This window comes from Poecilia mexicana, unplaced genomic scaffold, assembly GCF_051168715.1.
Source record: "Poecilia mexicana isolate PSO_F unplaced genomic scaffold, ASM5116871v1 scaffold_3, whole genome shotgun sequence".
Taxonomy (NCBI): Eukaryota; Metazoa; Chordata; class Actinopteri; order Cyprinodontiformes; family Poeciliidae; genus Poecilia; species Poecilia mexicana.
The window spans coordinates 17,154,358-17,166,702 of NW_028263372.1; the positions used below are offsets into that span (position 1 = coordinate 17,154,358).

At 39.0% G+C, this 12,345-nt stretch overlaps 2 protein-coding genes across 2 annotated transcripts; both read right to left on the reverse strand.

Moving 5' to 3' along the window:
- Positions 1-1,383: 1,383 nt before the first annotated feature.
- On the reverse strand, positions 1,384-7,106 carry nsun3 (NOP2/Sun RNA methyltransferase 3). The gene is made up of 6 exons (XM_015004271.2): positions 6,974-7,106; positions 5,995-6,098; positions 5,396-5,910; positions 4,864-5,018; positions 2,506-2,627; positions 1,384-2,355 (listed from the first exon to the last, which is right to left on the reverse strand). The coding sequence occupies exons 1-6, from the start codon at positions 7,103-7,105 to the stop codon at positions 2,019-2,021; spliced, it is 1,365 nt and encodes a 454-aa protein (XP_014859757.2). The 5' UTR covers position 7,106; the 3' UTR covers positions 1,384-2,018.
- Positions 7,107-8,074: 968 nt separating this feature from the next.
- LOC106928198 (ATP synthase F(0) complex subunit C3, mitochondrial-like) lies at positions 8,075-11,307 on the reverse strand. The gene is made up of 5 exons (XM_015004296.2): positions 11,205-11,307; positions 10,847-10,939; positions 9,813-9,884; positions 8,854-9,053; positions 8,075-8,434 (listed from the first exon to the last, which is right to left on the reverse strand). The coding sequence occupies exons 2-5, from the start codon at positions 10,883-10,885 to the stop codon at positions 8,320-8,322; spliced, it is 426 nt and encodes a 141-aa protein (XP_014859782.2). The 5' UTR covers positions 10,886-10,939; positions 11,205-11,307; the 3' UTR covers positions 8,075-8,319.
- Between the last annotated feature and the right edge of the window lie 1,038 nt (positions 11,308-12,345).

Below are 12,345 nucleotides of genomic sequence, written 5' to 3' on the forward strand. Positions count from 1 at the left end.
TTTGAATCGGTGTTGCCGTTTTCGTGGCGCGATGGCACTCCCGTTTCAGACGGGGAGTCGCTTTTCAATGAAAAAAAAAAAAATGGAAAAGTAAAGAAAAACTGGGGCAGTCCACAAAAATAGCCATATAAGTGCAGCAAATATTGCTTGTGTCTATATGACCAAAAGGAAGCGGTGGATGAGGCTGTTATGAAGCTCTCGCAGCTTTCTTATTTCAGCAATCATCTCTACGACTGTGTCTCACGGGGATTTGCTCTCAAACACCAGCCCTTTATATCCGAGTGCACAGAGTTTCCACACAACGCTACCTCCGCGACAGCATACTTTCTCAGTCCTGAAACGCTCAGGATGTGAACTACGTGCATTTACCTGAAATGCACCTTTGCCTCAGACCTGAGCAATTACAGTCTAATGAAAAGCTGCAACGCCGCGATGAAACTGTGTCTACTTTTTGCTCAAGCATGACTCAAGTGCAGTCCTTCAACATAATAACCCACAAGAGATGATACGATCGTCTCTCCGCTGCACTGAGAGGAGGTACAGTGTAATAACAGGCCTGACAGATGTAAGATTGCCGACAAGGAAAATTAAAACCTGTGTTCATTCAGACAAGAGCAGGAAAAAAGGAGCAGATAATCTTTGTGACGTTTCTATTTATACTGATTTATCTTATTAAACCTGCGCCTTCGCGAGACAGTCTTTATGCCACTTTTCAGTTTTAGGAATAAAAATAGCTTGTTGTCTCCTAAAGACGTTCCATAGGTCACAATATATAGAAATGCTGAGGTGATATTTAGGTTTCCTCTATGTGGAATGACTCCTGAGGGAGGATGCCAGTCGGTGGTTTTGCAGCGACTCTATGAATAAACATTAACGTTACATTGTTGTAACTAATGGAACTTTTTTCACATAGAAGATTTATATTGCAGGAAAAAGCGAGCGCCTGAAGACCAGAAAGTAAAGGAAACGAGTATAAAGCCCCTTCATGAAGATAAATCATCACAGGATGGGGCTAGTATGTCTTGTTCCTTCACATTCAGCTGTGTCTGAAATTTGGAGAAGGTTCAAGCAAAAAATGTTCATCACATTTTACTACCATGAAAAGAGCATCGTGGGGGGTTTTTTTATGGCAGAAACGGAAAAAGAAAATGATGCACAGCAAGACTCCTTCCTGGAAAACTCATGTCTCAACTGCTATTAAAGAAAAAGTTTTCTGTTTGTGTGCACAATTCAAGACTCCAAAAAAAAAAACCTATCTACTTTAAAAGGGGCAACAAAATACTAACTATAAACACGTGTGAAGGCGGCTTACTTTTAACTGTCTACCACTTTTCAACGTATAGATATCTACATTTTGTCAAGAATTATGACAAAACCACAATGTTTTGCCTGTAAAACAATACAGTTTGCATTTTTCTTTCTTTTTACAGAGTTAAACAACCGACAAAGACTGGTAGATCCTTGTTGGATGTAAATAATCCAAAATTTTTGAGGTCTTTTCCAGCGTCTGTGGATAACAAATGCTTCACATAAATCATTTTGATCCAAACAAAAACAGTCTGGTCCAGGTTCAGACTGGATGGCAAACAGTTGAGCTTTAACAACTAAAACAATCCTAATAACCTTAATTAGAATTTTCTGCTGGTTTATGGCTAAAAGCAGCTCTGTTACCGTCACACGACCATTTGCTGCATCTCGATTTTAAACGTTGATTATTAGCATTCAGCGAACATACATCTGTCTCTGATGATGATCTCTGAAGAATGAGAGATGAGAGCCATGTTTGCTTTTTATTTGCTGCTTAAATGTAAAATCTCACACAGCACTCTTAGACAGATGAACGTCCGACTGCACCTAAAGTGTTCCTTACCTTAAAAACTTTATGTAACCTTTACGCTCTGATGTGCTTACGTCTGAATGTCTAAACTTCTTTGCATAGTTTGTGCTAAAAGACGTTCTGGAACTGATGCAGGACTCAGAGAAGTAGCATTTCACCTATCTGTTCTGGAGGTCAGACTCTATCCCTTTTTTTTTCTAATTCGAGACAAAAACATTGGCCCCCAGGTCTTGCCGGGCTGGGGAACCACCAGAATGCCGAGCTGATGATGAGAAGCGGACGCCGAGCCAATCGGCGGACGCGGGGACGGCTCGGGCTCTGCCTGTTTCTGACCAGGGGGTGAAATAAAGGCAAAGTATTCTGACAGAGGCAGAGCGATCTCTCCCCACAGACTTTCAACTTCAGCATCAGGGAAGTCTTTCAGCACCGCCTCAACGACAGCGCCGTTCTCCAAGCTCGACAGTGTGCAGGTTGAGTAGACGACAACACCCCCCGGACGCACTGCAGATATAGCGGACCTATAAGAGGCAGACAAACAGCGTTCGTTTCATTTCTTTTTTATCACACTTTATCGATCTTACACAGTACAAAAACTGTTATGTTTCAGCTGCTCTGAAGGAGCAGTACACCTCGCAGGTGTTTTCTATGTCTGGTGTTATTGGGTTCACCTTAGAAGCTGAGTCTGTAGCTCTGGCAGCCCGGCTCTGTCTTCTAGTCTCTGTTGCCCCCGGTGTATGTCGCTAGAATGCAGCCAGCTCCTGTCATTAGAACAAGGAGCATCAACTAAAACCTGGGACAACACGAAATATGGACAGCTCAGAGTCACAGTCATTCTTTATACGGATAAAGACAAGAGCAAAGTATCAAGCCACGTTTGAAAACACTAAGTTATCATCAGACGTGATAAAACGGGTTATTTTTTTCCCCAACAACTTCATACTGTTAATAAAGTAGAGCTTAGTGTTGGCTAAGAGGGAGGAGGTAAGTCAGTGGACTCCTAGTCCTAGCTTGGAAAAGTCTGCAAGGTTGCATCAGAAAAGAAACGTATGGATCACAAAGGACAAAATTAGAGAGGAAAAGCTGAAATAGTTTGGACATGTGCAGAAGAAAGGTGGATCTGGTGGACAAAGGACATTGGAAATGGAGCTGGCTTGGAAGAGGGGGAAAAAAGAAGAAAGGCAGCTGTGACAGAGGAGAATGTTAAGGACAGGGTGGATAATCTGCTGGGGAGAAATCTAAAGGAAGCAGCCAGGGAGAAAATGGCAGCACTGTTGGCAAAAAAAAAAAAAAAAAAAAACTATGAAGGCAGCCACTCTGCACAGGTAATCATTGTTCTGTTTTAGTTTAGTAACAAAACAAAAGAAAACACTGACAGGACACAAAACTCTTTAAAGCATTTGTTCTCAGTGAAACATACTTAAAAACAATTACATTTCAAAGAATCACTTGTCAAAAAAAAAAAAAAAAAATACAGAAGTATACGTATGGAACAAATTGCTCTCTAAATATAGAAATGGAAAATGATTGAAAAAGAAAAATCAATAAACTTGAGAACTTTGGAGATTTACTTCAAGTTTGACCTTTGTTTTCTTTTTTCTCTTGAGAAAAATCACTAACATGCATAAGTCAGTAACAATATCGATTTCTTTCAGTATAGTCCTGGGTAATCCCTGTATTATATAAACCTAATTTGAATTTATAAAATAGGTACAAATAGCTTAAAATACAACAATTTTCCCATTGATTTTTATATATCTTCAGGTTGCATCCCTTTTCTTTTCTGACAGCAGTACTCAGTTTGTCATTGCATATTCCATTCGACCTGAAACAAAGTGCCTCTTTTCTTAATCTGGACTTTTAACGTGAACATTTAGAATAATATTAACTTATCCATATTTCTGCTACAGTCTTGTTTTTCTGTTTTGGCGTTATTTAGTGTTATTACGTTTGCATTTTGTGTAGAAGTGTATTAAGGTCCAAACTCCACTTGCATCCAACTTTCTTTTGCATTCTGATCACATTTTTTATCTGGCTCTGACGCAACGCTCCGTCAACGCACCAACGGACTCGTAAGAGCGAGTAAGTTTGTACCGGAAATGCTCACCAGTGTAAACATAAACTTAATAAAGAATGTTGACATTAAACCCAGTGTTTTAATTGCTGTGTATGTCATCCGGCCTGATTTTTCCATTGGATCTGACACCAAAACAGATCCGGTGTGTTTTGGCCCTGTTCCAGCTTTCGGTTTTCCGACTTTTGCATTTTAATACCTTCCTCCTGTTTAGCTGCAGGGTTCCCTTTGCTTTCTGTGGATCCACCATGTACAGCAGCTCTTAAAAGTCTTTTTGTAGAACTTATGAATTATGTTTGACGGTTTAAATGTGTGCTTTCTCTAAATGATCGAAAATTAACCCATTAATCGATTTTATTACCTACATATGAGGCATGTTTTACAAAGCATGCATGTTCACATGATTAATCCACATTTAGTTTGACATCACTCTCTATATAGTTTTTTTTTTTTAATTTAAGACATGTTTTTAGATATTTTACATTTGTTTGTGTGCATATACATTTATTCTTACTTTTCTTATATGATTTACACACATTAACATACAATAACTTAATGACCACCTCTAAAGGTGACTTTCGAATCACTCCACAATCTTGTATCTGTGTTATAACACAGCAGCACAATCTGTCACATCTACCTTTCAGACGGTTAAAAGTAAGCCTTTTCATTCTCTGCTCTGCCTTGTTTTTTTTTTTTGTTTTTTTTTATGATGCTGCTCCATTCTCAGCCACTTCCTCGCAGCCATTGTCTTCCTCCTCTCAATTTCTGTTTTGAATAAATGCTTTTCTTCTTTTTCTGCGGGGTTTATTAGCTTCTGTTCAAAGGCTCACTGCTCTCATTGATTCGTTACCATGGAATTGGAAAATAAAAAGTGTATCACCCTAATTTGTTGGATGCGGGGAGAAAATTCAATTACCAGTGGCCATGAATAAGTCAGGTGTACTTTGCTCACCTTGTCATAAAAACCGGCTTCGCTTTGCCCGATGACGCGGCCGTCCTGCGCAGACACCATCACTCTGCTGCGCAGGGAGGGAGGCAGAAAGGACTCCAGGGTTTTGGCCAGCCAGTCCCGTCTGTGAGGATCTGGCTCATTACAGCAGAGAAGAGCTGCAACATAAAACAGGCTGAATTAGTGATTACCCGTAGTTAATAGGATAGGAAACGAGTTGATCATTGCAGGAGCTCTGCAACACATTTCAGCATTAGGGTTTTTGTGGAAGGCTCTCGTTGTAAAACACCTCAAGTAATACACAGGAATTAGGATTTTCTTGCATTTAATTGGTAATAAATAAGCTCTAAACATGACAAATTTTCAGCAACAATCCATTTTTATTGTAATAATTAATCAGTGCAGATAATAATGCACAAATCGTTTTTTTTTTTTTTTTTTTTATTATTTCAACATATGAATCTCTTTTGATTGCACTCCTGCTAACCCTTGTCCGTGATATATAATGAAACTCCTGTCATAGCTGCTTGTTTACCTGGAGTTGCACTTTGCATTATGGCGACAGCTTTGCCTCCGGGAGCAGAGCACAAATCCAGGACCTTATCACCATCTCTCACTTGCAAAGCCAGCACAGGAAGAAGCGAGGCGGCATTCAGGAGGTAGTACTGCTTCAGCTGGCCAGGCCGGTGGGCCGGGGAGGGAAATCGCAGGGGGTGTGGGTGGATGTAACACTGTAATGAGGAAGGAGGAAATCTGGGTGGACGCTCAGACTGACGGGCCTGACTGAACGCATGAGAGGTAATGTAGGGCAGGAGACCAACGTCCTCAGGAGGGCGTTTTGAGAAATGAGGTGAGAGAGTGTCTTTTCCTTCCTGATGTGGAGAATTAGACACAGCGGAGTCACTGTTATAAAGCAGCTCCGAGACGTCCGTTTGTGGCAACATTGATGAAAAGCCCTGAGACAGAAGAATCTGTGTGATATCCGTCACGGAGCTGAAGCGGTTTAACATGACCCCATACTGCCAGGACGGAGGGTCCAGCAGCACTGCTCTGCAAGACAAAGGGGAAGACGAGAACGATGGTTTTATCTACTGATCGGGAGAACGTTGGTAAATCATTCAAGATAAAATTCACCTTGCAGAGGCCCACAAGTCTCCCAGTTCTTCGCTGTACTGCTGGTCAAAATGATTGAGGACTGCTGGACATGGCAGTCTCCTGCTTTTACCCGTGTTTCTTATCTAAAACAAAAACAAAAAACAACATACAGACAATAAAAGAGAACATCCACTATAATGTTGGCAATCTAGATAAAGGTCTTCACAAAAGATGGCCTGGTAAACATGGTGGCACCTAAATGTCTCCTTGATACGATTCTCTTCACACTAAGAGATGGAGATCATTTTTTTCCGAACTCTGTCCTCCTGTGTGTGATAGCAAAATACATGTGGGATTTGTCTTATTTTGCTCTGGTTGCAGATATTTTCTTTTTAGCGGACTATGAGCTATTTTCTTAAACTCATTTTATGAATTATGCATTTATTCTTTTGAGGTTAGTATGATATGTTTTTATAATTTTTGTATTAATCCGTGTTCTTCTCAATCAATGTCTCGTCTTTGCCTTTTCTGTTCACATTATGCCCTTTTAAAAGATGCATTTTATAAAGACTAAACCGAAATAAAGATGGTTACTGTTTTGCATTGCGGAACCAGTGCAAATCAATCTAGCCTTGATCGTGTATTTTTTGTAAATAGTTTACAATGAAAACACACGTACTTCAGGTTTGAAGTTAATATTATGCTGCTTATTTCCAGGCTTAAAAATCGTAATGCACCAGCGCCTCCTGGTGGAAACGGAGACTAAAAAACTCTGGGAAACAGCGGACACAACAAAGGTACAGAAATGCTTGGGGAAAAAAGGAGCAAAAACATCTAAAAGTACAAATTTTAACTTCAATTTTAAACTTCAGATCAAATATATCCCTTAGAAAGACTTGATAATTTAACAAACTGACTTGTTACATGCGCTGTTACAAAGACAGTATATCACCTTAAACTTTTACTTTTAAAACTATTAAAATGAACACAGTTCGTCAAAGCTACTCATGCCGATTACCTTGTTTTTCAGAGATCGTTGCTGTTTGTTTTGCCATAAAGAACCATCCGGACCAGGCCGACAGGGAAACGAAGACAGCCACCGCAGAAATGTCCGTGCTGTTCTGGGTTCCAGACAAAAATTCCTCCTCATGATGTAAAGTCACCGAACAGGAAGCACTGCTGAAACCTCGACATGCCATGAATTTACTAAATGGTCGCTTTCATTTAAATCTTTTGGGAAAAAATAGGTGACCCCTGAATGGTACGTTCATTAAATTCGTCCCCCATAGCTGTACAAAACACAGTTCCATTTCGAATTAATCGGACATAAGTTATCCAGTATTTTATATTAGCTATCGTTTACGTGCATTTAATCGTAAAATAATTTCTTGAATTAATTCAGAATGTTTTATCATAGATGTTCGTATTGTGCGTTTGTGAAATTCTGTCGCTAAAAATCAAGAAAAATGGAGCGAATCTGAAAACTGGATCTGCATGAACCAACATTTCGTTGAAAATGAAATATGCGCAGTATTCTGTTGTCTTGTGTCTACATACGTTTAAGTAGTTCACTTTCAGCACAAGACGAAAAGGCAATTTTCACTGAGATTTTTTTTTCCTCTTAAGGTTAAATCTTCATTTTTCAAAACTAAGGCAAATAATTGTCATGTTTTTTTCCTCACCGACATTTTCATGGTTGCCTGTTGCTGCCCCACTCATTATGGTTGAAGCCTTGTCGCTAATGACCACTATGGAAAGCACATTAGTATAATTTTCTGCCTTAAACTTTTCAGTTTTGTGTTTTTATGATGTAAAGAAGGCACTTTTAACTGCTTTCTTGCTGAAATGTGCTATACAAATAAACTTGATTGATTTAAGACATGTTTTTCTTTTCTATACTAAATGGCTAGAAAAACCTGTGCACGTTGCTCTCATTCTTTCGCCTTATATGTCTGTGTGCTGTGGATACTTGAAATCTGAAGTTTAATTTGTTGTACACATAATCTTGGCCAATAATGCTGACCGATTCAGTCACATGAAAACCCGTAAGAGGAAGCGGAAGCGGAGGAGTATCTTTGGTATCCTACACCAGGTTTATGAAAAACACAAGAAACAAATGAAGAATTAAGTGTTTTACTTCCATTACAGGCTGCATGTTTGCTGCCAAACCTTTCAATTAAATACACAGTTTAGACCCATCATGACAATGATTTGAGTTTAGCAGAGAACCTCAACATCAGATTAGCAATCTTCCAATAAACACTGATAAGATTTAGACAAAATGAGCTGAAATCATCCTTTTATTCCAACTGCTGACTCTTGTCAACATTATGATGTGTCCTTGTACAGTAAGGGCCAAAGTGTTTACATGGCAAAAAGGATGAGGAATGCAACCATCAGACAGAAGAGACCCATAGCTTCAGACAGAGCAAAGCCCAGGATGGCATAAGAGAACAGCTGCTGCTTCAGAGACGGGTTCCTGTTGAGAAAATGGGGGGAAAGCAGGAGTTAAATGTAATTAAACTACACCTTAATAGTTTAGAAAATAGAATATTTCTTATGTCCATTTTTCTTGACCAAAAAAGAGCTACTAAATGACAAAAATATTTTTGCCATTCCTGATTTATAAGACTGTAGTCACAAGGATTTGTGATCCTACCCAAAGATGGATACCAAGTACTGAAGCTTCTATCCAGACCACATGAACATTTATTTAGCTTTTATAGAAAATGTACAATTCTAAACTCGCAACAGAGGAAAGCTGAAAAACTTTGAACCACAAAATATGTCTCAATAGATTCTTGGCCAGGAAAATATTTGCTAAGGTCAAAACAGGCCTAGATAGAATTTTATGAAGCACAACATGTAGTAAGCATTAAAAACATCCTTAAGTCATACCTAGCATATCCAATAATAAGACTGCCGAACACAGTTCCAATACCAGCTCCAGATCCAGCCACACCAACAGTGGCAGCTCCTGCTCCGATGAACTTTGCAGCTGTGTCAATATCACGACTCACAGCACTGGTCTGGAATCCCCGCACTGCCACCTGCTGCTGGGAGGCTGCAGGACTTGGTGGTGCCAGGAGTGAGGCAGTCTGCCAGTGTTTTAGAAAACATAAAACAAAAAGCTATATTTACACAAAACTCCACGTAGTCTTTTTAGGCAATTTAGAAAAGGTAAAATGTCATTTCAATGCACCCGTTTTGTTTTTGTAGTTCTAAATATACTAAAACTGGAAACAAGTGTTTAGCATCTCATTTAGGGTTTTGATCTGGATGAGGATTAAAGCCAACTCCTAATATCCTGAATGGAATGTATTAAAATAAAAATCTGTATTTGATCTTGACATTTAAATAAGTTGTCTTATGTTAGTCTTGATTTATTTAAATAAGATTAATCAGACTGAAAATAAGCCACAAATAACATCAGACCTTATTCTTCAGGTTGCATTAGCCTTAGCAAAATGAAATGGAGGCATTTTGTCTGCCTCTGCTATCAAACTCGAACCAGAGACGCACAAAGGATTTTTAAACTTTAGCAAGGTTCAGGTAATCTTACATGCTAATGCAGAGGTGGCATTTGTTTCAGCTTAAGTATTTATTTTAGCTATAGAAAGCTAAAAGCAAACGTAATATGTTTTACATAATTCCCAAAGGAAAAATGCATCTACCACCTTGTATTTTTAATGTTAAGTGTCCAGTTGTTTCATTCAAATCTCTGCCTGAGTAATGAATCATTCCCCACCAATTCTTGTACAGTACTCCATTTACTCTTCTTGGACATGAAACCACAGTAAATTTGCTATGATGCGTTCTCACTGCCCAAATAGCCTGTGCCTCAAGACTGTCCTCACCTCTGCTTTCCTGCTGTCAGACACGACTGCCGCTGAGAGGGGTCTGTAAAGCACCCGGGATCCAGCACGGACCTGTGAAGGAAGAGGTTGATAAAAAACTTAAAAAGTAATAGAAGACCAATATCCAAGGTTAGATAAATGACATCTTTATTTCAAGACAGACTAGCAATAAATGTTAACAGTTTCTTGTCTTTTTATTCTGTTAAGATGATCGGTTTACTTTTTATTATAATTTCTCCATTTGTCTTAATGCGTGATCTTCAACCAAAAAGTCAAAACTGTGAAGGCTGAGAATGACAAAAAAAAAAGACTTTTTTTCACTAAAAAGCTTTGTCAGGTGTTGAGTTCTTATTTTTTTAGCTTTGTTTTGTTTTCCCCAATTTTTGCTGTCGCTCATTTCAAATGAAAATCCCAACAGTGGACTGGGTCTCCAAATTAACTGCTTGGTTGCTAGAGGACGTGTGTAAAATTATTAAACTAAAAAAAAAAATTATTTAACCAGAGTTTTCCATTTTCATCTGGCCTTAATTCGTTAAATTGGTAGTAATAGTAAAGCCCTCGTTTTATCGTCCAATTTAAATATACACATCCAAATATATTAATTCGTAAATTAATTGAACCCACGAATAGCAACATTGACCACAAGTTACTTTGGACCAACTGTTCCAACAACAAAACTTGTAACTCGAATTGGGCCTTTTCTATACGTCATACATTTGCTTTGGTTGCATGTACAGTATGTTTATATCAGTCTAAACTTATAAACAGCGATTCTCATTGTGGCTACATTAGACGGGTGGTGATTTGGCCTGACTCAAACTGCTTCGTCCTTGCAGGTGTGAGCTCAGCTGACTTTAGCAGAGGGTCAAAGCCAGCTCGGTGGCAGGGTGTTAGCAGCGTTAGCTGCATAGTAGCTAGTGACCGTTCTGTCCTTACAGACAGCAAACAACACACCTGCTTTCTGTCCCGCTCTGAAAAGGCGCTGTTTAGCGTTTGCAACTTTGATTAGACGCCATTCATTCAAGTGTACTCACCAGAGAGGGCGTGGAGACGAACTTAGCACAGGCATACATCACGATGTATCGTTAGGTTCAGATGAGGCTGAGCAGCCAGTGGATATTTAATGTCTGCAAACAAAATAAATGAAACTATTTAAAGCTTATATCAATGAGTCAGCTTCGTTTGGTGAATGATTAGACTAATCATTCGGCTTGAGCCGACACGCAAAAAGGTCAAGCTCGGATGCAAAGACCGAACAGTGTTACAGGAAGAAGATGGTTACTAATCAACAAGAAGAAGCACTGCAGCAGATAATACAGCCGGACAATATCGAACAAAAAGCTTATAAAAGTCATTGAATCTCAATTTCTCAGGAGGAGGGTTAGCACTCACCGGTCTGTTGTAGAGGTCGAACAAACCAGAGGTAGGCGCATGCGCAAGTTTCGACTTGTCTTATGGGTTTTCGGTAGACAAACGGCATGAAGAGCTCACTGCTGCCTCCAACAGGTAGGCTACTAAATTACATGACCTATTTCTGTTCTCCGAGATATCAAGAGGCACTTTGATGAGAAAGATTAACATAAAATAACAGATATATGTAATAATAATTAAAGCAAGCAATATAAATAATTAATGTATTGAATTACAAAAGGGCGTTTTCTGTTACAGTCGTTTATAACTTGGCATAAAAGCTTGGAGGATAATAGAGCAAGCTTGTGCTGCTGTGCAGAAAACTGTCTATGAGTTTAGTTTTTTCTGTAATTTCTCATCCAGTTATTGTGTCTTTCAATATTTTACTCAGTGCACTTAAACAATATAAAAAGGGGGAGAAAAAGGTTGCGAACATGTCCTGGAATCCAAAAAGTATTTTGTCGGATGTTCAGATGAGACTACAGACATAAAAATCACTAATGCAAACTCTGAACACTATACCTACATTGTTGTACTGAATAGCTTGAACATATGTTTGAAAAGCCAAATGTGGCCTTCATGTGACATGTCTTTTATCTTTCTATCTCTGCATAAAAGACTACTGTGCGTTTCAACATAGTCTGCCACAAGATGGCAGCAACACAATATAGGTTAATTTTCCAAACTGGCGCGATGGTAAGAGATCACCAGAGAGAAATGCATTAGATCCCTTTTTGATCATTAGAATTTGCAGCCTAAATTGACATATTTTGATTCCTGGCATGGATCAGTTTTGCTCTTGCAAGGTCAGGCTAGACAAGTAACAGAGACTGCAGCTGCAGGTTATGCTACTGCAGCGTTTCTGTCATTTTTGAAACAGGTGGTGCCCGGGGATGAATGAGAATTAGCTGCTACGTGTGGAGAATTTCTATGTGGGTAAAATCTGTGGCATGTTTATATATAGCTACCTCATAAGAATTTGATTTTTTTTCTTCCCTCCAGTGCGCACGTTTATTTGGCCATTTTAACTGCAATACTATTAAAGAAACAAAACACTGATCATGATACTTTGTTAAACCTAACATTTGAGTCATAACAAGCACATGCCCCAAATATTACGCTC

Excerpts from the sequence above, each read along its gene's own strand:
- nsun3 (XM_015004271.2), bottom strand. The coding sequence starts at position 7,105 with ATGAGGAGGAATTTTTGTCTGGAACCCAGAACAGCACGGACATTTCTG. Across the intron at positions 5,019-5,395 it reads AATGCAAAGTGCAACTCCAG|CTCTTCTCTGCTGTAATGAG; the intron begins GTAAACAAGCAG and ends TTTATGTTGCAG. Across the intron at positions 2,356-2,505 it reads CTACAGACTCAGCTTCTAAG|GTCCGCTATATCTGCAGTGC; the intron begins GTGAACCCAATA and ends TGCCTCTTATAG.
- LOC106928198 (XM_015004296.2), bottom strand. The coding sequence starts at position 10,885 with ATGTATGCCTGTGCTAAGTTCGTCTCCACGCCCTCTCTG. Across the intron at positions 9,885-10,846 it reads TCGTCTCCACGCCCTCTCTG|GTCCGTGCTGGATCCCGGGT; the intron begins GTGAGTACACTT and ends CTTCCTTCACAG. Across the intron at positions 9,054-9,812 it reads CTGACAGCAGGAAAGCAGAG|ACTGCCTCACTCCTGGCACC; the intron begins GTGAGGACAGTC and ends AAACACTGGCAG.